The 27,233-nt window shown below is 43.2% G+C and overlaps 1 protein-coding gene across 1 annotated transcript in view; it reads left to right on the top strand.

The window, feature by feature from the left end:
- Positions 1–27,014, top strand: part of celf5a (cugbp, Elav-like family member 5a) — a gene marked incomplete at both ends in the record, with an annotated part of 364,109 nt that extends 337,095 nt beyond the window's left edge. The window contains 5 exons of the mRNA XM_084066484.1: positions 272–437; positions 12,502–12,717; positions 17,099–17,185; positions 19,950–20,093; positions 26,887–27,014. Coding sequence (XP_083922610.1) covers positions 272–437; positions 12,502–12,717; positions 17,099–17,185; positions 19,950–20,093; positions 26,887–27,014 — 741 coding nt within the window. The remainder of the gene's footprint in view (positions 1–271; positions 438–12,501; positions 12,718–17,098; positions 17,186–19,949; positions 20,094–26,886) is intronic.
- Positions 27,015–27,233: the final 219 nt, after the last annotated feature.

The raw sequence follows: 27,233 nt of genomic DNA, 5'->3' as shown, positions 1-27,233 counted from the left end.
TGTACATTCCATCCGTGCACCATCAATCCACCTCACGTACCCTCTATTCTTACCCTTTCTCACTTCTTCTCTTTCGCCTCCGTCTGACTTCCTCTCACCTTAACTATTTTCCATTACTATCTGCCCCCCCCCTCCTCTCTCTCTCTCTCTCTCTCTCTCGTTCTTTTCATCCGGCCATCTCCAACTCTTTCCCTTCACACCAACCCCTCCTCCACCCCTCCACCACCTCCACCACCTCCCACCCCACCTCTCCCGTGTCCATCTTCTTCAGCTCATGCAGCAGCAGGCAGCCATCATGGCGGCAAGCCACGGGGGTTACCTGACGCCCAGCGTGGCCTTCCCCACCACGCAGATCCACCAGATGGGGGCGCTCAACATCAACGGCCTCCCACCCACCCCGATGACCCCGGTGTCGGGTGAGTTTCATCAAGCCCTGGGTGAGCACTCGATCGCTTTCATTCTCTTTTTGATTATTCATGCACACTGTAAAAAAAAAATCCTAAGTGTTCATTTAAGACAGGGGTCTTCAACAGGGGGTCCGGGACCCCTAGAGGGTCCTCAGAGTTACTACAGGGGTCCGCCAAATCTTTGTGTGATATGATTTTTTTTTTACATTAATTACTTGAACCCTAGCATCCCCTTTTCTGATGAGAACTTTAGCCAAAAAAAAAGCAGATCTACAAAAGCAGATCTACAAGCTCACAACGCCTCGCGCTGCGAGGCGTTGTGAGCTTGTAGATCGGCTATTTTTGGCAAAGAATTATAGGTGTAGAGGGGGAAAAAAGCAGCAAAAGTATAACTGAAACACAATTGTATACAATATAGAGGGGGTCCCTGCTTCATCTCTCTCTCAGCTAAGGGGTCTTTGGCCTGAAAACGTTGAAGACCCCTGATTTAAGAAGTATAATGTGGACCCTTTTGGTTCCGTTTGTACACTTGAATTAACGCTCAGGAGTTTTACAGTGTGCCCCTTGAATGTGTCTGTTTCTCTGTCTGTATAGTGCATGTACCTGCAGAGTCTCTGTGTGTGTGTGTGTGTGTGTGTGTGTGTGTGTGTGAGTGTGAGTGTGAGTGTGAGTGTGTGAGTGTGTGAGTGTGTGAGTGTGTGAGTGTGTGAGTGTGTGAGTGTGTGAGTGTGTGAGTGAGTGAGTGAGTGAGTGAGTGAGTGCGTGAGTGCGTGCGTGCGTGCGTGCGAAAAGGAGGGATTCATGAAGAGTGTGTTTTTGTTTTTTATGATAATGTGTGTGTGTGTGTGTGTGTGTGTGTGTGCGCGCGTGCGTGTGTGTGTGTGTGTGTGTGTGTGTGTTTGTTGGTCTATGTTGGTCTGTATGTGTACAGTACGTATATGTGTGTGTGTGCGCACGTGTGTGTGGAGGGTGTGAGAGAACACAAGCTGAACCAAGGCCAAAAGAAATAGCAGATTTAGTGCCTGTCTTCTGATAATCCAAAATTATTCCGCTGGGGAGAGAGAAAGAGAGAAAGCGACGCGATGAGAAGAGAGAGTGAAGAAATACATTGAATGGGATTTGCATGTTTATGTTGTTTATGTGCATGCAGGGAACTATTTTAGGGTGATAAAAGAGAATAGGGAGTATCAATAACTACAGTAGGTTTGCCGGTACGGGCGCGGGCGCTAATTTCCCCCCCTTTTGTATTCTGACCTTGTGCTTTGAAGCGCCCGAGCATGATCTGCATGCATTTGGTTGTGTTTTCCATAACAAACGCTGCCATCATGCTATGCAGATGCATTACAGAGGAGAAGGGGAAGGACTTTGAGATGTCTACCCCTTCGCGCGCATAACATTTGCTGATTCAGCAATACTTCATTTTCCTTGAGATGCAGGAAACATCCAAGATTCTCCAGTCGACAAAAGCCTGCGCTGAAATAAATAATACAGTAACCGAGTCTTTGTTGTGTTCTGCTCACCTACTTTGTCAACATAGCGGGTATTGAGTTGTTGTTTTTTCCGGGGTGATGACTTTGGTAACTTTTAGCCAATGAGTGTGTGAGAGAGCTGTCATTGTTGCACTTATGTTAAATAGTTTCTTTCTTGTTTTGTTTTATCACCCGTAATCATCCATGAAGTCCGACGTCTTGCCGCAATGTCTTACTTGCAGTTGTGTTTCATCAATTGCTGTCTGCTCTGTGGCCTGGTTCCCTGTTGAATAGAAATACTATATCTATAGTCGAAATTATCTTCATAAGCATAAATACATAAATAAATAAATACATATTCTCCTCATTCGGCACAAAAAGGGCTGTAATCATGCGGTTACATGGAATGTCCAGATTTTGTTATTAACAGATAAGGCGCGGTGCAGTGACTTTACAGTATTTATTCACTTTAAAATGTATGTATAAATAAATACATTTCCAGTACATGTCTGGTGCAAGTGTCTCAGGAATATACTCATGAATAGAAATTATGTTTAATAGTGTTTAGAGAAGAAAGGAGGAAAAACCCCTTCATGTGGAGTGGTTATCGTGAAGAATGTACCAGTAAAAGATAATATAAAAAAATAACTTGTTTTATTGAACAAGTTACACAGTATGACTTTAAGTTAATTCTCAGGAACGTGCTGTGTGTAGTTTCAGGAAAGATACAGAATAGATTTACAGTATGCGACGGACCACACACTCTAGAGTAGCTGGTTGTCAAACTCTTTCACGCCAAGGACCCCAAATGAATATTGCATTTGGCCGTGGACCCCAGTCTGAAAAGGTTTTGTGCCAGGGACCCCCAGAAAAGAAGATTTATGTTTAAAAAATGCAAAATGATTAAAAATGTACCAAACATTTTCGAAGATTTTCAAAAATAGCAGATCTACAAGCTCGCAGCGCGTCACTTCGTGCCGCGAGCTTGTAGATCTACTATTTTTGAATAGCCAATATATAAATGGATAAAGTGGTTAAAACTTTTGTGATGCTTAACTACTTTTGCTCGGTGTGTCGATCGTCCTCGAACAAAATATTCTGTGGCTCTTGAAAGGTTAAAGCGTAAAAATGTTCAAAAACGCTGGCACTGGCTGACTTAATTAATTCTGGCACTCAATGAGTCAACTACTTCTGCCGGGGACCCCCTGGAACCCTGCCCTCAGGACCCCTGGGGGTCCCCGGACCCCACTTTGAGAACCACTGCTCTGGAGGTCACTAACTAGACGTCCATTGAGCTGACCTGAAAGCGTAACACAGCCAAACGCTTCCCTTCTAACGTGACGGAACATGCCAATATAAACACATGCTGTATGCGTCCGCGCGCTAATTCCCAAAGTCAGGCAATATTCCTAGAGAGGAGAGGCCATTTGTCAAATATTTACAGTGATGGTTTTAGTGCAAAGCGTGCACTTTTGTGCGGGCATAATCAATCAGAGGCAGTGATTAAAAGTGGAGCTGAGCTTAGCTAAGAAGTCTCCCCTTTTTTGGGGGGATTTGATAGAGTGTGACATTGTGTGGGTGTGTGTAGTGTAGGCCCTTGTTCGGTATGCATACCTGTGCTTTGCAACAACAACAGTGATGATGAAAGATGGTGTAACCAAAATGCACAGAACCGTGTGTGTGTGTGTGTGTGTGTGTGCGTGTGTGCGTGTGTGCGTGTGTGTGTGTGTGTGTGTGTGTGTGTGTGTGTGTGTGTGTGTGTGTGTGTGTGTGTGTGTGTGTGTGTGTGTGTGTGTGTGTGTGTGTGTGTGTGTGGACGTGCGCGCACGTGTGTGTGTGTACACTATCCTCTGAGTCTTGCTTTATGTACAGAGAGAATACATATATATCTCTTTTGAACTGTTGCCCAACCCAACTGCAAAATCAATGCTGTAATCTAAGGTAATAGTATTGAATCATGTCAGACATTCTATTGAAGCCTAACCTTTACCAAAAGGTCCTGGCAGTAACACGTGGCGAGGGGAGGACTGATCCATTAGATTCATAAACAAAACAGGTTTTGTATGGATGCGTTGCAATCAATGGCGTATCAATCTCCGATGCCTGGTGCCCTAATGAATTCGCCTGTGGAACCGAGAAGTTCATGTGTTTGAGCGTGTGTGTGTGTGCGTGCGTGTGTGGCTACGTTGAAATATAGGGCACGCGTACCTTTCGACACGCCTCTGTGTAAGCTACGGGCGACTGATAACCTTTTATTATTGAATGTGATACATTATTAATCCTTGTGAGAAAGCACGACGGCTTCTTCTGAATTTCCAACGACCACAATAAAATATGAAATGTTTTTTTCCCTTCCCGCTCGTTCATTTATGTGCAGCTGGCTGCCAACAGCAGGCATGCGGCCGTGCTCTAGCTGTGGAGTTACTATAGCGGATCGGCGATTGTCGGGCGGGAACCTCGTATGTTAGGAAAAAAAAACGTTACTTTTCAACAGTGGTGGAAAACGTACTCACATGTTTTACTTAAGTAAAAGTATCAATACTGCAATGTAGAAGTACTCTGTTTCGAGTAAAAGTCCGGAATTCAAAATTTGCTTAAGTAAAAGTACAAAAGTATTGGTATCTACCCTACAGCGGCGATATGCAGCTTATTTCCCTCGCCCCGTACTTGTGGACATGACTTATTTAGAGTTCATTGAAGAAGTGCATAGCATTACTGGCGGAGGATCTCTGTTTAAGTAGGCTGAGAGACTCTATAAGCCACTCAGCGAAGGTGGGACTCCTTGCCCTGAATAACGTGCCATATAGTATCAGAAGCTGCTGTCATGGTCTGGAGGCACTCATCGCCTTTCTTCTGCCAATCGAAAAGACGTTTAATTTATGCATAAAGTTGTCACATCACGCCAAATTATAGTTTGACACACAATGCGTTGGCTGAGAATCTATTCTGAAATTTTGTCAACCATGTCAGATATACAGAGGACATAAATGGCGGAGGGAGTTAATGCCCCCTTTTTTCCCTCCAAAAAATGAGCCCAGCTGCCCGTGGATGTGTTCGCAGACGCCCACCTCTCTAAATCACCCTACATGGGCTCTGCCTTTACACAAAGCACTGGTAGCACTTTGAGATCCCCATCCCCCTCCCTCCCCCGCCGCCTGATTTGGAGGTAAATGTGTGGCATTAACCTCTTATTTTAATTATCAGTATAACCTCTGCAACCGCCCCCCCCCCGCCGCTGCACCGCAGAAAACAACATAAAAAAAGCTTGTGTGCTTGCATGTGACAGCGAGAGACGCAACGCAACAAAGAGGCCCAGAGGTTAAGGGTGTTACTCTGAAAACAATGCAACATCCATTTGATCAACAGATGCAAAGCATTTAAGCTTGATGGTGCATGAGCCGTTTGCCAGATGGTTCAGTTGATTAGGAGCATGTATCTTTTACAATGATGCATGATGATGCTTTTTGAAAATAATGTTCAGCAGGTGCGGTTGCCTGAGCACTATATATACGGAACAAATACTAAAACACGGAAATAGAACTGGGAGGGGCTACGAGGGGGAGACCGAGAGAGAGAGAGAGAGAGAGAGAGAGAGAGAGTGAGTGAGACCGAGGGAGTGGAGGAGAGAGATGTGGATCCCACTGGGGAATAGGGGGGGGGTGGGTGGGGAACATGTAGTGTCAAGGATGCTTTGTTAGGTCGATCACACAAGCAAGAAGTGTGTAATCAAAGTCACTCTGATGTCATGTTGCAAGGCCCTGACCTACATTGATTGAATGCGCGCGCACGCACGCACGCACGCACGCACACGCACACACACGCACACGCACACACATACACACACACACACACACACACACACACACACGCACACGCACGCACACACGCACACACACACACACGTACACATTATACCAAACACATACATTCACCCCGCCCCCCCCACACACACACACACACACACATAAACACTTACACATGCCAATGCACACATAGGCCCACGCAAAGGCCACAGGATGTCCATTGAATAGCTATAGCGTGGTTATGTCATTGATGGAAGTGGGTTTATATTGGGGTCAGAAACATGATAGCAGGACAATTCCGTGGTGACTAATGCCATTGCTGAACCTAATGAGCTGTTTGACATAGTGGTTGAGACCAACCGGCGGGCTCGGGGGTGCACCACGCCTGAATGAGAATACGGACTGACTGACTGACTGACTTTACTGACTGGCTAACTGGTTTGCTATAGCCGGTTGGCTGGTTGGCTTTTCCATTTCGTCTTTACGTTGTTCAGTGACAGTCTCTTGACAATAGCGAGGGTTAGCTTGAAAACAAACGGGAAAAGATTTTACCATAGAGATCAGAGGGTTTAGATATATGATAAGTTATACTATAAAAATGCACCTTCCGAGAGCTTTCATTGGGGTAGTACCTAAATAGCTCATCTGAATTTCACTAGCCTTGCAATTTCTTCTCTTCGGCTTTAACCCATTAATACCTGGAACGCATCTGTGTCACTTTAGATTTCTTTTGCTATTCAAAAATATCAGATATACAAGCTCGTAGCGCGGCACCGAGTGCCGCGCTACGAGCTTGTAGATCTGCTATTTTTGAAAAATCGTGAAAAAATATTTTTTTGATTTTTTTTCAAAAAACTGTTAGGATTTAGAAAATTCTTAGAAGCGGCCTCAGGTCTTAAAGGGTTAAGAGACGTATTGAGTACATCATGTTCTAGGAAAGTGATTGGATATTTAGTACTTTTTACATTTTTAAAAATCTATTGGTAATATACGGTGTATTCAAAGGCCTAGGATGTGTAATAGGACATTTTCACGGATATTTCAGATGACCTTTCAAAGAGCTGCCCTTTTCATATTCAAATTCCTTATTCATATTTGAAAGAACAGCACATTCTTACAGACATTTTGTCTTTGAATCTAAATGTGTCATTGAATCAGTTAAGATGAAAGCGTCTGTTTTGAATGCTTATTTCTTGCTCCAATGAGAGACAGTCCTGGTAATGACTGCACTCTCAAATATGGGTCCAACACTCCTTGTTGATTTGAATTGTATAATTGTATAATTAGCATAATAAATACCCCCTGTTGCATATGGTTTGCTCTTTCATGGAGTAATCATTGCAGAGGGTAAGTCAACAGTTTTCCGTCTCTCGGAGCAGATTGCAATACTTACGAATATCATCATGTTTCCATAACATGAATACCTTTGGGATAACTGGGCATAAATATAGATTTACTTTAGAGACGTAGACGCAAGATTTATTCTTAGTCGTGCGTGGGTGTCGCGCACACCGGAAACACCGGATCGACAAGCTCACAAAGCCGTCGAGCCGTGACACACCGCCAGCTTGTAGATCTTCTATTTCCGGAGCGCACGACCACGCGATGCGCAACCCGCGTTATAAATCAGGCTTTAGTTTATGCCATATTAGCAGCATGGAGGGGTGATAGATAAGGCCTGGCTGTGTAAAATATGTAATCTGCTGACCCATAGCTTCCCATTCACCCATGCCAGAGTGGGGAACATGTCATTATTATGGACCAGTACACACCGCACGGCGACAGCCACATATTGGCATGCTGGGGAATGCATTGTCAAACTCGCTATGAATACAATTTGCGACAACGCAAGGAACCTTATGTCCATAGAGGTATAAAATGAAAATGTCGTTGTTATTTTCTAGCCATGGTAGGAGATACCCCCCCCCCCCCCCCCCACCCCCATCTCCCCATATAGGAGGAAATTTGCACGGTCCGCCTACATTATGGTTGGTTGTCGGAATAAATTTCATTAAACCGTGGAGACAAAGATGATGACTATAACGACTTTTTTTATTGTAAGATGTTTGCCTTATTGGACGTATACGTTGACACACCTAGCACATACTGGATATATCGTCTCTGTCGGGTGGAAACCTCATATTATGTCCAAAACTGTTGCTTTTCAGGATTCAAATTCAAAACCAGCAAAAATAGGTGCGATCAAGCGCCGCGTTTTGAGCTTGTAGATCTGACATTTTTGATACTTTTGTGTGACGCTGTAGTATGATCGAGTAGGGCATTAATGTACGAAAATATGGAGATTTGGAGGTTTCTTCCCGACAGCAACGATATAGTCTATATCAGCGGTCTTCAACAGGGAGTCCGGGACCCCTAGGGGGTCCTTAGAGTTACTAGAGGGGGTCCGGCAAATCTTTGTGTGATATGATTTTTTTTTTTTACCATAACCACTTGAACCCTAGCATCCCTTTTTCTGAGGAGAACTTTAGCCAAAAATAGCAGATCTGCTATTTTTGGCAAAGAGTTATAGGTGTAGAGGGAAAAAAGGGCAGACCAAGTAAACAAAAAAAGTTGAATCTAAAACAAAATTTGATACAATATAGAGGGGGTCCCTGCTTCATCTCTCTCTCAGCTAGGGGGTCCTTGGGCTGAAAACGTCTATGTTACTGGTCTATATTACTAGTTATCAGACGTTTCACACATTGTTAAATTATTAAGGGCCTTGTCCTGCTAAATCATGTCATTGCTCTGTCACATAACTTGGACAGTGCTCCCTGCTGTGGCATCTAGCTCCTCCCATGCTTCCCCCGGCTGGACTCTGTGGTCCCAAAGGTTCATCAGCCAGCAGCCACTATCTGTCACAACTGGCTCTTTTTTTTTTGGCCCTTATCACTTGCACACTGTGTCCGCCTGCTGACCCTGGAACACGCATGCACACTGGCTCTTCTATCTCTCACACACACACACACACACACACGCACACGCACACGCACACGCACAGACACACACACACACACACACACACACACACACGCACAGACACAAGCACACACGCACGCTCGAGCGCACACACACACACACACACACACACACACACACACACACACAGACACAAGCACACGCGCACGCTCGAGCGCACACACACACACACACACACACACACACACACACACACACACACAGACACAAGCACGCGCGCACACACCCGCGCCCGCGCACACACACACGCACACACACGCACGCACACGCACACATGCACACAACCAACCACACAGCAGAAAAGAGAGAGTACAAACCATTGCAGTCTACTACCAGTTCTACTACTACTACTACCATTACTACTACTACCATTACACGCACATGTGTACGCACGCACACACACACACGCACGCACGCATACGCACTCATGCACACGCACTCACACACACACACACACACACACACACACACACACACACACACACACACACACACACACACACACACACACACACAGACACACACACAGAGACACGCACACACCCATAGCACTTGCTTGCTAAGCCTTGGAAAATGAATTTGCCTGATGATGGAGAGGGTGCATTATCTGGCGGTACAGTAGAGTGCGTGTGGCCCGAGCAGACTAGCTGTCTCTAGCCCTCAGAATAGGAGCGGCTTGGTCTCCTGGGTCCTGGTAGGAGAATGGGCTGGAGCTGCAGTCTAATTCATCACAAGCTCCGCAGGAAACAAGCAATCGCAGGGAAGCTTTAAAAAAAAAATGAAAAAAAAAGAAGAAGGAAGGGAAAAAAAGGAAAACCGGTGCAAAAGACACAACAGCTCTCACTGGACCTGGGGCAATTCCCCTGGTCACTGCAGTTGGCTGTCTGAGTGTCAGCTTCTTCACGACTTAAATGCTGAGGCTAGGAGAGGAGAGGAGAGGAGAGGAGAGGAGAGGAGAGGAGAGGAGAGGAGAGGAGAGGAGATAAGTCAAAAGGAGAGGATTCTAAAGGACAGGAATGGAAAGGAAAGGAGTCAAAGGGAAAGGAAAGGAGTCAAAAGGAAAGGAGTCAAAGGGAAAGGAAAGGAGTCAAAAGGAAAGGAAAGGAAAGGAAAGGAGTCAAAAGGAAAGGAAAGGAGTCAAAAGGAAAGGAAAGGAGTCAAAAGGAAAGGAAAGGAAATGAGTCAAAAGGAAAGGAAAGGAAAGGAAAGGAGTCAAAAGGAAAGGAGTCAAAAGGAAAGGAAAGGAGTCAAAAGGAAAGGAGTCAAAAGGAAAGGAAAGGAGTCAAAAGGAAAGGAAAAGGAAAGGAGTCAAAAGGAAAGGAAAGGAAAGGAAAGGAGTCAAAAGGAAAGGAAAGGAGTCGAAAGGAAAGGAGTCAAAAGGAAAGGAAAGGAAAGGAGTCGAAAGGAAAGGAAAGGAAAGGAGTCAAATGAAGGAAAGGAAAGCAAAAGATTAGGCTAGGAGAGGAGTAATAAGAGGGGAAAAAAACAGGAGGAAAAAAATAGGAAAAGAGAATAAAAGGAGAGAGAAAAGCAGAATGGTTTCAGAGGAGAGAAAAAGCAGGTCTGTGGGTGGATGGATGTGAATTACTCAGAGGTGGGAGGTTTTCAGCATGTGATGCGCGGCATATTTACCAACGCATTAGCATACATCTTGGTGTATATTATCATGTGTATACTGCCAGGGATCATGTACCCTATGTGGGACACCTCCTATAGGGGTCTCTTTACCAAGAGGCACCAGATTGCGCGAAGGATATGGCATGCATGCTGGAAAGGGGTTTCCGTGACAACCTGGAGATTTTTTTTGTCCAATCAGAGGGGGCCAGGAGCTTCCCCTAGATTGAGAGGTGGTCCTCAGGGGGGCCGTTTCGTTCGTTCTTCAAGCGAGAGCTCGGGATGCTTTGCCACAGAACAGCCCCCCATACCCCCCCGCCCCTTTCAGCAAGACCATCACACAGTGAGATTCTGTTCAAAATGGGGTACTTTCATGTTCCCAGCGTGATTGGAAACACTTTTGCAAAAGGAGGGTCCTTTCAAATTCATTGAATGAGAGTATAGGAGGAGGACGACCGCGAGCGTTCCAATTCCTATTCCGCTCATGAACCCACCATCCTGCAGTCAGTCAGTCAGTCGCCTTGCAGGCAATGCGGGGTTATTTGTTATGTTATGACCTATTCCAACCATTTGTCAAACTATAACAGAACGGTCCTGATTTTTCGTTTTTGTCTTTTTTTTTTAATGACGTATATAAAAAGCAAGAAGAATCTTTGTGTTTTTTTTGCTACCCGCTCATCCAAGCAAAATCTTTCTTTGTAATCTCTCCCTCTCTATCTCCTCGGGATCTTTTTTATTTTATTTTTTCCCCCCCTCCTCTCTTTCTTTCTCCTCCTCCTCCTCCCTGGAAGTTGCATAGCGGTTTCATCATCATCCCGAGCAGTAGAGGAGCCAGCAGGGTATCGTACAAACACTTCCGACAGGCTCATTTTTCACAGGTTGACTTCCCAGCTATCCTGCAGGATGTGTCACCAACCACAAACGCTGGATATGTGACAGACTCGCATCGCACCCGTGTATTAGAGAGATGTAGTGTAGCTAGCTCTGGTTGTGCAAGAGTTTGTGTGCTCGCGCGCGTGTGTGCGTGTGTGTGTGTGTGTGTGTGTGTGTGTGTGTGTGTGTGTGCGTGTGCGTGTGCGCAAGAGTTTGTGTGCTCGCGTGTGCGTGTGTGTGTGTGTGCATATGTGTGTGTGTGTGTGTGCGCGTGGTGCATGTGTGTGAGTGCGTTTGCATGTCTACCTGGGTGTGTGTGTGTGTGTGTGTGTGTGTGTGTGTGTGTGTGTGTGCGCGCGTTTTCATGTCTACCTGTGTGTGTGTGTGTGTGTGTGTGTGTGTGTCCTCTGTGGCTGTCCAGTACAATATGTGTACTTCATGTATTGTACTCTCTGTTTGTGTGCATGTTTACAGTGTAACCAATGTGTGTCCCTGTCCCAGCACGGCATATGTTTTTGTTGTGCGTGCGTGTTTGTGTACATACATGTATGTACAACTCGTTGCAGTCGGGTGGAAACCTCTTATGTCCAAAACCGTTAGTTTTCACGATTCAAAGCAAAAACAGACGATCTACAAGCTCAAAACCCACGCGTTTTGAGCTTGTAGATCATCTATTTTTGATACTGTTGTGTGACACTAGTATGACGAAGTAAGGCATTAATTCATGAACAAAACATAAGAAGTTAAATATCGTTGCTGTCCGGCAGAAACCAGTTAACTCACATTTTTTCCCATAAATCAGTGCTATTGAACACCCTTTACGTCTGTGTGTTGGTAAAACAAATATTGAACCAATGAAAAGCATTAAAAAGTGCTTCTGACAAAACCAGCTAACTCCATTGGATCCTCAAACTTTCTGCTAAACAAGCTAACTCCACCAAAGGGGGGTGGAGTTAGCTGGTTTTGCTGACTCCAGGCTCCACCCCCTTTTGACCTCCAACCTCATTGTGAGCTTGGAGGTCCATTCAGCTGTTCTTATCAATGATGAACAAAACCTCCTAACTCCACTTTTTGTTTTGTTTTTTTCATTTCCTGAAAAAATAACATTTTGGAGTTAGCTGGTTTCTGCCGGACAGCAGAAATATGTAATTTCTGTGCTTTGCACAAAAAAAAAGGCTTGTCCGAATTGCTTGGCGCCGCCTTTATTCAGTTAAAATATGGAGATAAGAGGTTGTTCTGCCCGACGACAGCGATGACACCTATAATAGTACCTACATATACAGCTCTCTGAATACGTATAGTTGATCCAGTAACCAGTCACACCGCCCCTCCCTCCCCCTCCCCCTCCCCCATCAGGCCTCAGCTCTCCGCCGGCCAACATCTCCACGCCCAGCATTGTCAACGGCCTGACGCCCCTCGTCAACGGCTTCGCCGGCATCCCCCACCATCAGCCCAACGGACACCCCGCCGTGGAGACCGTCTACGCCAACGGCCTGCCGCCATACTCCACCCAGAGCCCCACCGCGGCCGACACCCTCCAGCAAGCCTTCACCGGGGTACAGCAATACACAGGTGAGGGGTTCCCTCTCTTCTTGTCGTCTCGACTCGCGTTTTTTTAAAACGCGGCGCGAACCGTGTACCTTTTATTCCTGCATCGTACGTTATTAACCCTTTTAATAGGACCGGGAACGCATCTCTGTGTCATTTTTATAGATTTCTTTGGGCTATTCAAAAAATAGCAGATCTACAAGCTCATAGCGCGGCACCGAGTGCCGCGCTATGAGCTTGTAGATCTGCAATTTTTTGAAAAATCTTGAAAATGTGTGCAAATCTTTGAATGTATATTTTTTTAAAGCCAACATTTGTAACTCAAATCTTTGCTTCTGGGGGTCCCTGGATTAAAACATTTTGAGATGGGGGTCCGTGGCCAAATACATATCATTATGGGGCATCCTTGACATGAAAAAGTTTGAGAACCACTGAGTATAGCAACATAGGATTTAGACAACATTTGTAGAATCGGCCAAATTGCACAAATGTCCACGATTGCATTAGCAGATCTACAATCTCATGGGGCGGCACTCGCGCTATGAGCTTGTACAGTAGATCTGCCATTTTTTCAATAGCCAAAGAAATCTTAAAATGACTCAGATGCGTTCCCGGTTCCCGCTCCATTCATCTCCCATGGATTAAAGCAGGGGTCTTCAACAGGGGGTCCGATCGGGACCCCTGGGGCGTCCTCAGAGTTACTGTGGGGGGGGGGGGCACATCTTTGTGTGATACTGTAGGATAAAAAAATAGCAGATCTACAAGCTCACAACGTCTCCAGGCATTGTGAGCTCGTAGATAGGCTATTTTCGGCAAAGAGGTTTGGTGTAGAGGGAAAAAAGAGCAGACAGAGCACAGATTGAAACGTATAAGTATTGAGGGTTTGAGTGGGTAAATGTCTGAAAATATACATTAGCATGAATCCAACATATTAATAGAAGACATAATGTATAAACAAACAAACAAACAAACAAACAAAAAGCATTAATTTACACAACACTGATGAAAATGCTGTTAAACAAGTCTATGAAACTATATATGAAATCTGTGGAAAAAAGTTGAATCCGCAACACAATTTTATACAACATGTAGTGGGGGGTCCCTGCTTCATCTCTCTCTCTCAGCTAAGGGGGTCCTTGGGCTGAAAAACGTTGAAGACCCCCTGCATTAAAGAAATTCTTCTTACCCAAAATAAATTCTAAGCAATTACTCACCACCCCATGAAGCCTTGGACTCATGGAGAGTTTTTTAGTTTTCGTTGCATTCCTGCGCCAATAATCCAATATTTGATGATGCAGAAGCAGTAGGAGGCCATGGCAAAACTATATATTTTAAAAATATATATAAACCCCAAAGCAACTCTCACAGTACAATCACAGGAAGCCTGCTGATGATCCAGGTTCAAAGAGAATGTTTTTTTTCCCCTCCTTTTTTTTTAGAGTAGTCAATTATTTACCCCCCTTTTTCTCCCCAATTTAGTCGTTATGCCAATTGATTCCCCCCACACACATTGCTGTGTTGTCACCGCTGTTCAGTGGTGGGAAAAGTACTCAAATGTTTTACTTAAGTAAAAGTATCAATACTGTAATGTAGAAGTACTCTGTTACAAGTAAAAGTCTGGAATTCAAAATTGACTTCAGTTAAAGTACAAAAGTATTGGCATTAAAATGTACTTAAAGTACCTAAAGTAAAAGTACTCAAATGTTTGAAAATAGCAGATCTACAAGCTCACAACACGTTGCATCGCGACATGTTGTGAGCTTGTAGAAAGGCTATTTTCAAATAGCCTATACTGTAGGTATAAACTAGAGCAATAATTGTAGTGGAGTAAAAGTACAATATTTGCCTCTGAGACGTAGTGGAGTTGAAGTAAAAGTAGGCCTACTGAAAATTGGAAATACTCCAGTAAAGTAAAAACTCCTCAAAAGTGTACTTAAGTACAGTACTTGAGTAAATGTACTTAGTTACTTTACACCACTGCCGCTGTTGCATCCTACTGGCTCAACCTGTCAGTGTGGAGGAGCCCCCACCGGGTGGACTACTCCTCCCGGCCAACACTCCCCGCTAACAGGTGACTGTATAGGAGTACAATGCAATTACCAATATCATCCTCCCCGCCCGATTTCCCCTCCCCCGAACACGAGCCAATTGTGTTTCGCATATAGACGCTTGACAAAGCCGCATGCACCACGGTGGATTCGAACCCACAACCTCCGTGGTGGTGGGCTGGGACTTTGCCACTGCGCCACCCGAGCACTATGGTTCAAAGAGAATGTTTAGTAAATATAGTTTATAGCTCTTGTTAAGATTGGCCTCCTATTAATCAATTAGTGAAATATAATTGGATTATTGGCTCAGGTACAGAATGCGACAAACACAAAACAAATCTCCATGAAATCAAGGCTTCATGGGGTCAGTAATTGATAGGAAAAAAAGTAATTTTTGGGTGAACTATTTCTTTAATGCCAGATGGTACAGTAGATGTGAGTGTTTCCATTGTGTTCGTGAAATACCTTTTATACGCACCTGCTGTAATCAAGCTATTGCTGAAAACCCTGAGTGTTCGTTTAAATCTGAGGGTGGGTTTCACCAAAAAGTTAAATCGGCACTATGTAACTTTTTTATCTGAATATCTTTTCCAATCTGTATGTTATGTTCTACAATTGGGGTGGTTCTATTTTGTCTCCCTGCTCTTCTATTGAGACATTTAGATCTTGTCAAAGGTCATGTCTCACCTAGACACAGGATCTGACATGAATTTTGACCTGATGGTCAAGATTCAGTTTATCCCCTGAGCAAGCAGGCAGGCTCAATTAGCTCAATGGTAAAAGTGTCAGCACTTGCGCAGGAAACCGGGTTCAAATCCGGGGTAGAAGGGGAAAGTTACATAGCAGCTTTAAATATAGTTCGCGACGCGTTTTGAGCTTGTAAATCTGCTATTTTTGCTACTTTTGAATTGGAATCCATAATTTGTTTTTGCTATTTTGTAATTGGAATCCTGAAAAGTAACATTTTAATTTAATTTCAAATGCATTTAGTTATACTTACGTTAACTTTATGAACTTAAATACAAATACTTTGGACATAAAAAAGACAATAGAATAGTCATTAAGCTACTAACATAGATTGAAGCAATTAAAGCGGGTCATGTTTGCATGTTTGGAATTGTAACAGCTGTAATCAATAATATATCAGTATTCCGATATTAACCTCCGCATTAAGTGAAGGTCGGGGCCACATGTGGCCCCCGGGCCGCTAGTTGCCCATGTATGATATAGAGTGTTTGTTCAGTAACAGGTCTCCCTGTACGTCTCTCCAACTTTTTAATAAACAGAAAATACCTTTTCAGGTGGGTTGCCAATTTCAGCCAATCAGGAGAGAGTACCCAATTATCAGCTTCAATTTTATAGTGTTCCAGTTCCAGGTTTGTTCAGCTCATTTCTTTGTGTCATCACTTTCACTTTGTTTATCCTGTATCCTGTGTGAGTTCTCTCTCCTGACTGGATAAAATTGGTATCCCAACCTGAAAAATACATTTTCTGTTTACTAAAGAGCTGGAGAGACATGGGAGACTCCTGTTACTGAACAAACACTCTATAGCAATGAGTACTATCAGAATATAGAGCTATTTAACAAACTAAAAAAAAATCTCTTACCCTACCTTTAACTACCTTGTTCAATTTCGTTTTACAAACCTTAGATTAGTACTATGATTAATTTGGGGATTAATTATTCATTTTTTGCCACCATATTTTATTATATAAGCTGTAAGTAACTATGATGATTGATTGAGGATAATTGATTAAAACTTTTGGTGCAACCTGATTAAAATGAATCCCTGTTTAAAGTGAAATATTGCATCCGGGTTCAAGGTTCTTAGGTTAGATTTTCATCCATGCTTCAATTGTAGTGCAACACGATTAACTGATAAACAAGTGATTTAAATCGGTTGCTTAAATCTTTTGGTGCAACTCACCCTAAGAGTCAACCCATTCAAACTGGGCAAGCAGCATCATAAGTGTCATTTTAGATTTTAGCATTGACTATTCAAAGATAGCAGATACACGCGCTGCCAGCTTGTACATCTGCTAAAAAATAAATAAATTGAAAGATCTTGAAAGTGTGAGATCTACTGATTTAGAAGCCGTTTGTGGAATCAGAATCAGGTCTTTAATGGGTTTTTAAAACAGAGTGCAACTCAGTAACTCAGAAACTCAGATGCAGCATTAATAGAGTGACTTCATACTTCTTACTTGTGCGATCGACCATTCAAAGCATCCTTAGCACTGTTGTTCTATCTCTGTGGGATTCACGTTTGTTTGTGTGTCTCTCTCTCTCTCTCTCTCTCTCTCTCTCTCTCTCTCTCTCTCTCTCTCTCTCTCTCTCTCTCTCTCTGTGTGTGCAGCAATCTACCCAGCCACCACACTGACTCAGATTGGCCAGACCCTGCCCCAGCAGCAGCAGGTCATCCAACAGCAGCAACAGCGGGAAGGTGAGGGTGAGAGAACAATATTACTCTTAATAACCAGCACACACCAGTACACACACGATAGTACACAGAGGGTTTAACACAGCAGTGGTTCCCAAACGTTTTTGTATCAAGGACCCCCCAAAAATGACATTCCACGCGCTACGTCCAACCGGGGAAACTCCCCTCTGTCGGGTGATAAGAAGGCTTGTTAGCCCTCATGCATTGAGCATTGGGCTTTACCTAGGTTGGCAGAGGGAGTGTAGCGCCCAGGATTACTTAGACAATTGGCACTGGGTGAAAAAATGGGGTTACAAAATCGCGGGATAAAAATGTAAATAAAATTAAAAAAAGAAAGATTGGTGAAAGGGCCTACTCTGTGTGGAGTTTGCATGTTCTCCCCGTGTCTCCTAGGGTAGTTAATACCCTCACAAAAACATGTTGTAATCCTGGTCACTATACTGCCTCCCCCTGGTCAGCCGGGGCGCCTGATGGAGGAGAAGGGAACTGGTTGGAATAACGTGTTCCTTCCACGCGCTATGTCCAACCAGGGAAACTCCCCCCTGTCGGGTGATAAGAAGCGGCCTGCTTGCTCCTCATGCAATGAAGGAGGCATGAGCTTCAGCTTGGGCTCTCCCTAGGCTGGCAGAGGGTAGGTAGTGCCCAGGATTACATAGGCAATTGGCACTGGGTGAAAAAATGTGGGTTACAAAATCGTGGGATAAAAATTATAGTCAAAAAAAAAAAAAAGAAAGATTTTTCAAGATTTTTAAAAAATAGCCAAAGTATAAGATATGGTTAAAGTCGTTAAAATGATTGTGATGCTATATTAACTAATTTAGCTGGGGACCCCTTGGTACCCCTCCCCCCAAGGTCCCCTGGGGGTCCCTGGACCCTACTTTGAGAACCAATTAATGTAATAGAGGCAATAGACATCAGGATCCACATGTCAGAATATCAGAATAAAGCCTGATTTCTAGTGGTTTCCCCTGCCGAAGAAAGCTGATCTACAAGCTCACAACATGTCGTAAAAACTCATCTGAAATTAAATAAATGTTCTTTTTGAGTCCATGGCTAATGTTCCCTCCTTCATCAATGCTCCCGATCTCAGAAAGCTAATGAATATGTGACCTATTATCCCGTCAGGGGTGACACCAAGGAAAACCTAGAGACCCATACGTTACCATGAAATATGGGGCGTTTATTCTTCAGTAAAAAAATGGCCTTATACATATATCATCCAGTTTGTGGCAAACAGGAATATTTACCTCTGCACCGATAGACAGTGGAAAGCTCAGATTCCAACCAATTATTATAATAATAATAATATGTGCAGTCATAATAGCATGGGGTTGCACTTTAAAGACTTATGTCACTTAGGTTACAGTTAAGCCATTAACAGTAGATTAATACAGGCCAGGATTGTTTCACTAGAATAGATTCATCAGAATCAGGAGCAGTAATTGTTTTCGATGGCTTTATAATGCATAGATTAGGGGAAAAAAATATTTTTAAAAATGAATATGTCAGTCTGTGTGGTGCCTGGTGCCAAATATAAAGTAATAAAACCTTGTTTTCTTTTTTTAGAGCTGATGTATTTCAGATAGATTGACTCCTACGTTTGACCTCCTTGGCTGCGCATAGATTCTGCTGCAGCAACTAATTGTTGTTTGCATAGTGAAATCCATTGGCTGGGTGAAAATACATTCATATTCAGATCTTAATCTTGCGTGGCTTGATTATACAAGAACCTGTGGTCGACTTTAATGGAAAAGAGATTTTCCAGCATCCATACGCAATCGGCGAATCGGCAGTTGAAAATTCACAGTTTTGTACTTTGTTTTTGTATTTTTTGTTGTTAGGTTATTGTCATATGATGTCACACAGCATAGCTCCTGGAAATACTGGTACTTTCTCTACTCATTTTATGTCAATCTAAATCAGTGGTTCCCAACGCTTTTCTAGATCAGGGTCCACTTGAAGATCTCTAAAAGCGTCACCCATTTGACCACTTAAAACGGCAGCCGAAAGCCGCGTGCATTTTCAGTGCATGTTTATTTTAATGATCAATCAATGGATTGTGTTCCACCTTTGATCAATGGAACTAACGTAGTATACTTTAAGTTCTTATTTATAGAGTACCGAGTCCTGACGTCACTCCCACTACCCCTAGGTCACAGCGTTATTTTTCATATTGGAATCCCCATAGGCGAATCTTAGATCGTGTTAGACAGTGTTCCAAAAATGTACAAACCCTGGCGATTTGGTCAGGTATACGTGACCCTGTTTGGAGATTTTTTTTTATAAATTAGTAGCTACTTTTTCACTGTCAGTTGATGCTTCATATCCATTAGGAGTAAAATCGGGTGGTTTGTTTATTTCCACGGTTCTTATATGACTCGATCTAAGATTTGCCTATATGGGGATTCCGATATGAAAAATAATGCTGTGACCTAGGGGGATAGCACCCTCTAGCGGCAGTGTTGTCAGACTTCGTGCTCTATTGGTATCACTTTTTTAATATTGATGATACATTATATTATTATTAAAACCTTAGTGTAGCGCCCAGGATCACTTAGACAATTGGCACTGGGTGAAAAAGGGTTGCAAAAATTGTGGGATTTTTTTGTTATAGTAAAACCGTAGTGTTTTGCAAAATTACTTGAGGTCCCCACTTACCCTCACAGCCCCCAGGTTGAGAACCACTGATCTACAATAACATGCAGCATGTCTGGTGTAAACGGTAAATGGTAAAACTGATCTGAATCTCTCCTCTCTGTCTCTCCAGGACCAGAGGGCTGTAACCTCTTCATCTACCACCTGCCACAGGAGTTTGGAGACAACGAACTCATGCAGATGTTCCTGCCGTTCGGGACGGTCATCTCCTCCAAGGTGTTCATGGACCGCGCTACTAACCAGAGCAAGTGCTTTGGTGAGTCCTCCACACACGTACAAAACGTCTTTACATTACATTGCAGTCATTTAGCAGACGCTTTTATCCAAAGCGACTTACAATAAGTGCATTCAACAGTAGGTAAGGAAACTACTAATCACGAGAAGTTTTTTTCATAAAAAAATTATGTTGCTATAATATCAGTGGTTGTTAAACTTATTTCATGTCACGGACCCCCACAATGATGATGATATGATATGTGCAACAGTACATGGAAGTACAATTTCACAATACAAGGTCTACTAAACTGGAACACTCATTTTCGAGTTGTAGCCTCCTGAAGGTGTACAGTATCTTTAGGGCAGTTTTGAAAGTGAGTAGGGTTTTACACTCCTTTACTCCTTTTGGTAGGGCATTCCACATTTTTGATGAATAGCATGAGAACGAGTTCATTCCCTTTGTTGTGCCAGATCTGTGTTGAACATGATTCGTGGAGCTGCCTCTGGTGTTATGATCGTGGACTTTAACGTTTTGGAAGTATTTTGACAAATACAGGGGGATCCCAATGTTGTGGTGTATCTTGAAGACCAGGCCCATAGCAAGTTGCTGTACTCTGTCCTCAACCCTAAGCCATCCAATCCTGGCAAAATGAGCAGGGGTTAGATGGGTTTTGTGATTGAGGCTAAGAAGTAGCCTTACTAGTTTGTTTTGGGATGTTTGGAGCCTTGTTTTTAAGGCCTTGGAGGTGTTGTGATACCATGAGGATCATGCATAATCGTAATAACCTTGTATGAGGGCCCCTGCAAATCTTTGAAATAGTTGAAATAGTTGAAATATTGAGATATTTCTGCCTGGTTTCTGCCCGACAGCAACGATTTGTGATGCACTACAATTGTAAAAAAAAAAAAGAAATAATAAAAGGACCCTTACAAGTACATTTTTCCACTTTCAGTGTAAAATTAACTCTCCGGATTTTACTGTGCAGGACATGTCATTTTCACTTTATCTATACGCTTCACTGAGGAAATGGTTTTATACTCTACTGTGACTCTCCTTCCATTCACTCCTGTTCTGTTTGAGCTGAATTCTTACTCTGAGCAATGAAAGCAGTGTCTTATCTCAAGCTGTCATTACACACTTGCCACATCAATTCAGTTTTTTTTTGTTGTTATCGTCCAATCGAGTCGCCTCAACCAATCAACATGCATCGAGTGGCAAGTCTAAATGAACACAAATTGGATTTCACCCTGATCGTTATCGGGAGGTTCAAAACCAGGTCTGGTTCCACACATGTGTAATGTAAACAGAGGAGCGGGAGTAGAGAGGTGAGGATCGAATATTGTGGAAACACATAGTACTTCAGTGAATCTTAAACCATGTGTCATTTTAAGATTTCTTTTGGCTATTTTTTTAAAATCTTGAGCATTTGTGCAAATATTTTAATTGTTTTTTTTCAAAGCGAACATTTGTAAACAAATATTTTGTTCCAGGGACCCCCAGAAGCAAAGATTTGAGTTACAAATGTTCGCTTTAAAAAATATATATTCAAAGATTTGCACAACTTTTTAAAGATTTTTCAAACCCGACAGAGACGATATAGTAGGTTAGGTTAGGTTCACTTTATTATCAGCCGGTGAGGGAAATGTATTCGCATTCACACTTGCTCTAGTCCATAAACCGTCAACTCCGTCAAGTGTTAATCTTCAGTGTTAACTCGGTGTGTAATAAATTGACACGTTAAGGATCCATGTGGGTCCAATTTTTAACACTCTGAGCTAAATTAACGGTGGATATGTCTCTGTGTGTAGATAGATAGAGTTACCGGCACAGCTGTAAGACACTCGTATCCCTTGTTTCAGTCTGACAGTTGAGTGACCTAAAAACTTTCAGGTGGTTGGAACAGCATCACCGCTCAGTAACCCCCAATACCTGTCAATATTCCCTGCACTGGGCCGCATGCACGCAGCACGCACACACACACACACACACACACACACACACACACACACACACACACACACACACACACACACACACACACACACACACACACACACACACACACACACATCTTCCTGGCTCCCTTCCCATTTGTCTGCCCACGCACACTCTCTCACACACACACACAAACACACACACACACACACGTTTGTATTACTATACTTGTGAGGACATCAACATTTCAGGAAGCCGATTTTATGATTGATTTATGATTTTTTTGCGGCATTTTTAACCGCAAGACTAAAACCGAAAAATGGCAGATCTACAAGCTCACAACGTGTCGCACTGCGACACATTGTGAGCTTGTAGATCGGCCATTTTACGGTGTGTGCCATCGCCACACAACTAAGTATAAAATTGTAAAAATCTACAACCCGAGCCCTAAACCTAACCTCCAAAGGTCTAGTCCTAATAATAACCCCAACCTGAATCTTTTTCTAATTGTAAACGTATCTCTAAAAAACAAAATAAAACCATAAAACAACCATTTTTCTTGGTCCTCACAACGTCTATTCCTCAAATTCTACTATACTTGTGAGAACGTTTGGTCCTCACAAGTATAGTAATACAAACGCACACACACACACACACACACACACACACACACACACACACACACACACACACACACACACACACACACACGCGCGCGCCCACACCAGTCAGCCAGCCTGCGGGGCTTATGAAAACTTTTGAGGAGGTAGAGAGAGAGGGATGGATGGAGGAATGGAGAGGAAGAAAGGCAAAGGACAATTATAGATCAGCATTTGTTTTCACTTCAGGGAACCACACACATCCCTGGGCAAAATTGATCGCCCAGTTTCTGTCTCCCCGGGGAGACTTAATAACATATAAATTCATGAAAGAAGACCTATTTGCTGTATTGACTAATACACTATGCATTTACAACGTAATGTTAGGTCTGGGGGAAGCGAGGAGCGCACCGGTGTAATTAATCTGGGAAGCGGAGAGATGGGGGATAAACACAGAGTGATGGTGTGAGAGCAAGAGAGAGAGAGAGAGAGGGAACAAATGAGAGAAACGGAAAATGAGAGAGAGAGATGCACAATATGAGAGAGAGAGCGAGAGAGAGAGAGAGAGATCACACTAGTTATGTTTGGTAGGGCAGAGTTGAGGGCTTAGAGGTCTTAAGGCTCTGTCTCCTCTCCTCTCTCTTCCATCTAGCCTCCCCCCCCCCCCCATAATGCCTAACTCATACTTTGTCGCCCGGCGGTGACGCTCGGCAACTATAAAACCGATTTTCCAGCTATAGCATCGGCCAGCGGTTCGGCTAGGGGATTCAGCGAGCGATAGTGTCGTGCGATTTTTGGGCGAGCGATTCTTGTCGTGCAATGAAGTATAAATCAAGCTTAATGGACCAGTCTGGTGGTAGGCTGGTCAGGCAGACACCTCCTGTCCTCCCCTCTTCATCCCGCCCACCCACCCACACACACACACACACACAGCCACACGTCCTCAACTCCCACCACCGCCTCCCTCCCTCCCTCCCTCCCTGGCCTTCGCCCCTAATGGGCCCGGCCCAATAGCAGTGCTAGGCCAAGGCAGACCACCTCTCCCAGGTGGCCAGGGGGACCCGGAGAGGCTCCTGCTGTTTTTCACGGGTCATCGGCCGTTCCTAATGACACTGCAGACACAGGGGAGCGCTTCAAGCAGAGCCCACACTCCACTGCAGTTTCTGGTCACTGACTTCTCAAGGCTTTCTTTTTTTTTTTTTTTTCTTACACATGATGGAAACAGGCCGTTCAGCACGAGTTTTGAGGATTGGCATGTCTTGGGGCAATGCACTGTGGGGCCCCTGGTTCCTTCTTCTGTGTGTGTGTGTGTGTGTGTGTGTGTGTGTGTGTGTGTGTGTGTGTGTGTGTGTGTGTGTGTGTGTGTGTGTGTGTGTGTGTGTGTGTGTGTGTGTGTGTGTGTGTGTGTGTGTGTGTGTGTGTGTGTGTGTGTGTGTGTGTGTGTGTGTCTGTGTCTGCGGCGGTCCCCTGTCTGTCCCTGATGAACTATGTTTGTAGAGAATCCTCTTTTCAGTCTGGACTGCTTTGCACAACTGCTCAGCCTCATTGATTTTCACATTGTAAGGTCTGGTGGGTTTGCACAAAGATCCGATGGAAATATCGCCGCTGTTACTCTTTTTAGGGGGGCCTGGCTGGCAGGCTCTGCTGTCGGCCCCTCTTGTAGTTGCCTTTCTTCCTCTGTATTTTATGCAATCACAAAACTTGCGCACGTATACAGTTCCAGTCCTATATGCCGATGTTCCTCGACTGGCATTGTGGGCTAATAGTCCTGATGGTGGTGCCTACAACGTTGAAAATGCATAACAAATCAATCATGTGCTAGTACCACTGTGCACAGTTTAACCCAAATGTAGGACCAAGTGAGCAGAAACATCTATATGTATTGAGCAGACAGTCTATCACTCTGGTTTTCTCACAAACTGTTCAAGTAATTAAACCTGTCTCCTCCCACAATGTTGCTCAGTTGACACCAAACTGGCTACACAGCATCTTTAAGACTGTCCTCTACGAATGATATTTCAGACAGATTATTGAGTTGTCAAACATTAAGCCCACAGGGTATCAACATATTTGACTGTAAAGAGTACCGTAAACAGCTACTGCATTTAGCATTCTTGCTAAATAAAGCTTCATGGACCAACAGTATTTTGACTGTTGGAGTAACCTCCAACTGCTCTCTGAGCAAGCCACTGCTGAGTCGGTGCAGATCACTATAAGCCTCATGTATTCATTCACCTCTCCACACCACTGTGCTTGTCTCTATTAACTGGTGTACGTTTTATTAGTTATTGTCGTCCGGTATATTTAGTTCGTTTTGAGCATTATGTAGCCTAATTTGGTAACATTTGAATATATTTCATTTCCTTAACCCATTGAGACCTGAAGCCGATTCTATATGTCTCCTAAATCTATCTAGTATTCTGAAAAACGTATGTTTCTATATCAGTGATGCTCAATCTTTTTCATGTCAAGGACCACCAAAATGATATGTATTTGGCCGTGGACCCCCATCAAAATATCTAGTTCCAGGGACCCCTAGAAGCAAAGATTTGAGTTAAAAATGTTCACTTTAAAAGTATTTATATTCAAAGATTTGCACACGTTTTCATGATTTTTCAAAAATAGCAGATCTACAAGCTCGTAGCGCGGCACTCGGTGCCGCGCTATGAGCTTGTATATCTGCTATTTTTGAATAGCCCAAAGTGTAAAATAATGCTTTTTAGCTAAAATCTAAAAATGACACAGTTCCAGGTCTTAAAGGAACGCTTTACCCATTTTCAACCCTAACACAATTGTTGTTGTACTTTTTTCTTATCTTGTTCGCCAATGATGTCATTGGTGGGCGGGTTTCTGAACTGTCCACAGCCGCCGACCTCTGAGACTCAGTCGAGTAGACAGACAGGAAACGGTGACATCGCATAATAATGAGCATTAGTGAGGACCAATGTTATGAACAAAGGGTCCAAAAGGGGATCTCTGATCAAATCAAAACACAGAAAGAGGTCCTGCACACTCTCTGGAACTTGCAAAAATGTTGCTCTCTCCATTTAGGCCAAGTTCCAGACAGTGTGCGGGACCTCTTTCTTTGGTTTGATTATCAGAGATCCCCTTTTGGACATTGGCACCTTTTGTCCTATTTTCAAATAGCCTAGGTATAAAATAGGGCTAAAGTGGTTAATGTATGTTTTATAACGTAATCATTTATATCTGCAAGGTAACTAGCAACTAAAGTTTTCAAATAATTGTAGTGGAGTAAAAGCACAATATTTTCCTTTGAGATGTAGTGGAGTAGAAGTAAAAGTACTTGAGTAAATGTACTTAGTTACTAGGTGTGCATCGGCCTTCTTCTAAAAATGAACAAAGGGTTGAAAATGGGTGAAGTGGTCCTTTAATGAATGCAAACTAAACTCTCATTTAGTTTGCCGACAGTTTGCTTGTTTGGATATTTGGGATTTGATTTCTTTCTTTGTTTCTAGAAACCACACAGACACAGCTCATGGTCCTAAATCAATGCCAGTGCTTCTTTTAAATATATTTATGGATTAAATGGAAATCTTGGTCCAGACAATTTTCCTACAACAACCTAACAATTTCCCCATGGTGGTAAAAGCCAGTAGCCTAACAAGAGCTCCACAATCTCCACAGTTTTAATGAACAGAAGCCATCTGTATAGTTCTTTGTTGTTACATCTTCTTTACAGGTACATCAGAGTAAAACGTGTTTTTTTTTGTTTGGCTTCCTTCTGCTGTGGAGCAGCTATAATCTTACTTGTGTTTGTTACTCTAATTGCTACTTTAATTGTTTAATTTGTATATTTAACCCATTTAGACCTGGGACGCATCTGAGTAATTTTTTGTTTCGATTTGAGCTAAAAAGCATTATTTTACACTTTGGCTAATCAAAAATAGCAGATATACAAGCTCATAGCGCGGCACCGAGTGCCGCGCTATGAGATTGTAGATCTGCTATTTTTGAAAAATCAAGCAAAATATTTTGAGATGGGGGTCTGCGGCCAAATACATATACATTTTGGGGTAGTAGTATTTTATTTTGGTCTTAGCAGGATACATTCAATATATAACATATCATATCATATCATATATGATATGATAGGGGTCTGATAGGGGTCCTTGACATTAAAAAGTTTGAAAACCGCAACATACGTTTTTTCAAAAAACTGTTAGGATTTAGAAGACATTTGTAGAATCGGAACCTCAGGTCTTAATGGGTTAAAATCTATTGTTAGGTGCGTAGTAATGTGTTCCACTCACGTTAGGCTGTACCTTCTTCTCTTATAGGTTTCGTGAGCTTCGACAACCCTGCTAGCGCACAGGCAGCTATTCAAGCCATGAACGGCTTTCAGATTGGAATGAAGAGATTGAAAGTCCAGTTAAAGAGACCGAAGGATGCCAGCCGCCCTTACTGACACAGCCTACCTTCAGTATTCACTGCAACAGCACAGGTAAGCCCAAGAACATTTACAAATTCCGTCGATGTCGGGTAGAAACTAGCCTGGGATCCAGCCTGATTCAGTACGGTCGACGTTTTTCTCACTTAGTTTCTCAGTCTGGAAAGGCTCCTATTTGACTCGTTTTGCAGAACTACACTGGAACTACATATGTTACGTAGGCAATGTCATTGTAAA

This window comes from Gymnoscopelus microlampas (genome assembly GCF_963454915.1).
Source record: "Gymnoscopelus microlampas genome assembly, chromosome: 9".
In the NCBI taxonomy this organism is placed as follows: domain Eukaryota; kingdom Metazoa; phylum Chordata; class Actinopteri; order Myctophiformes; family Myctophidae; genus Gymnoscopelus; species Gymnoscopelus microlampas.
Note: the sequence above shows the minus strand (reverse complement) of the source record. Positions and strands in the feature narration are given on the sequence as shown.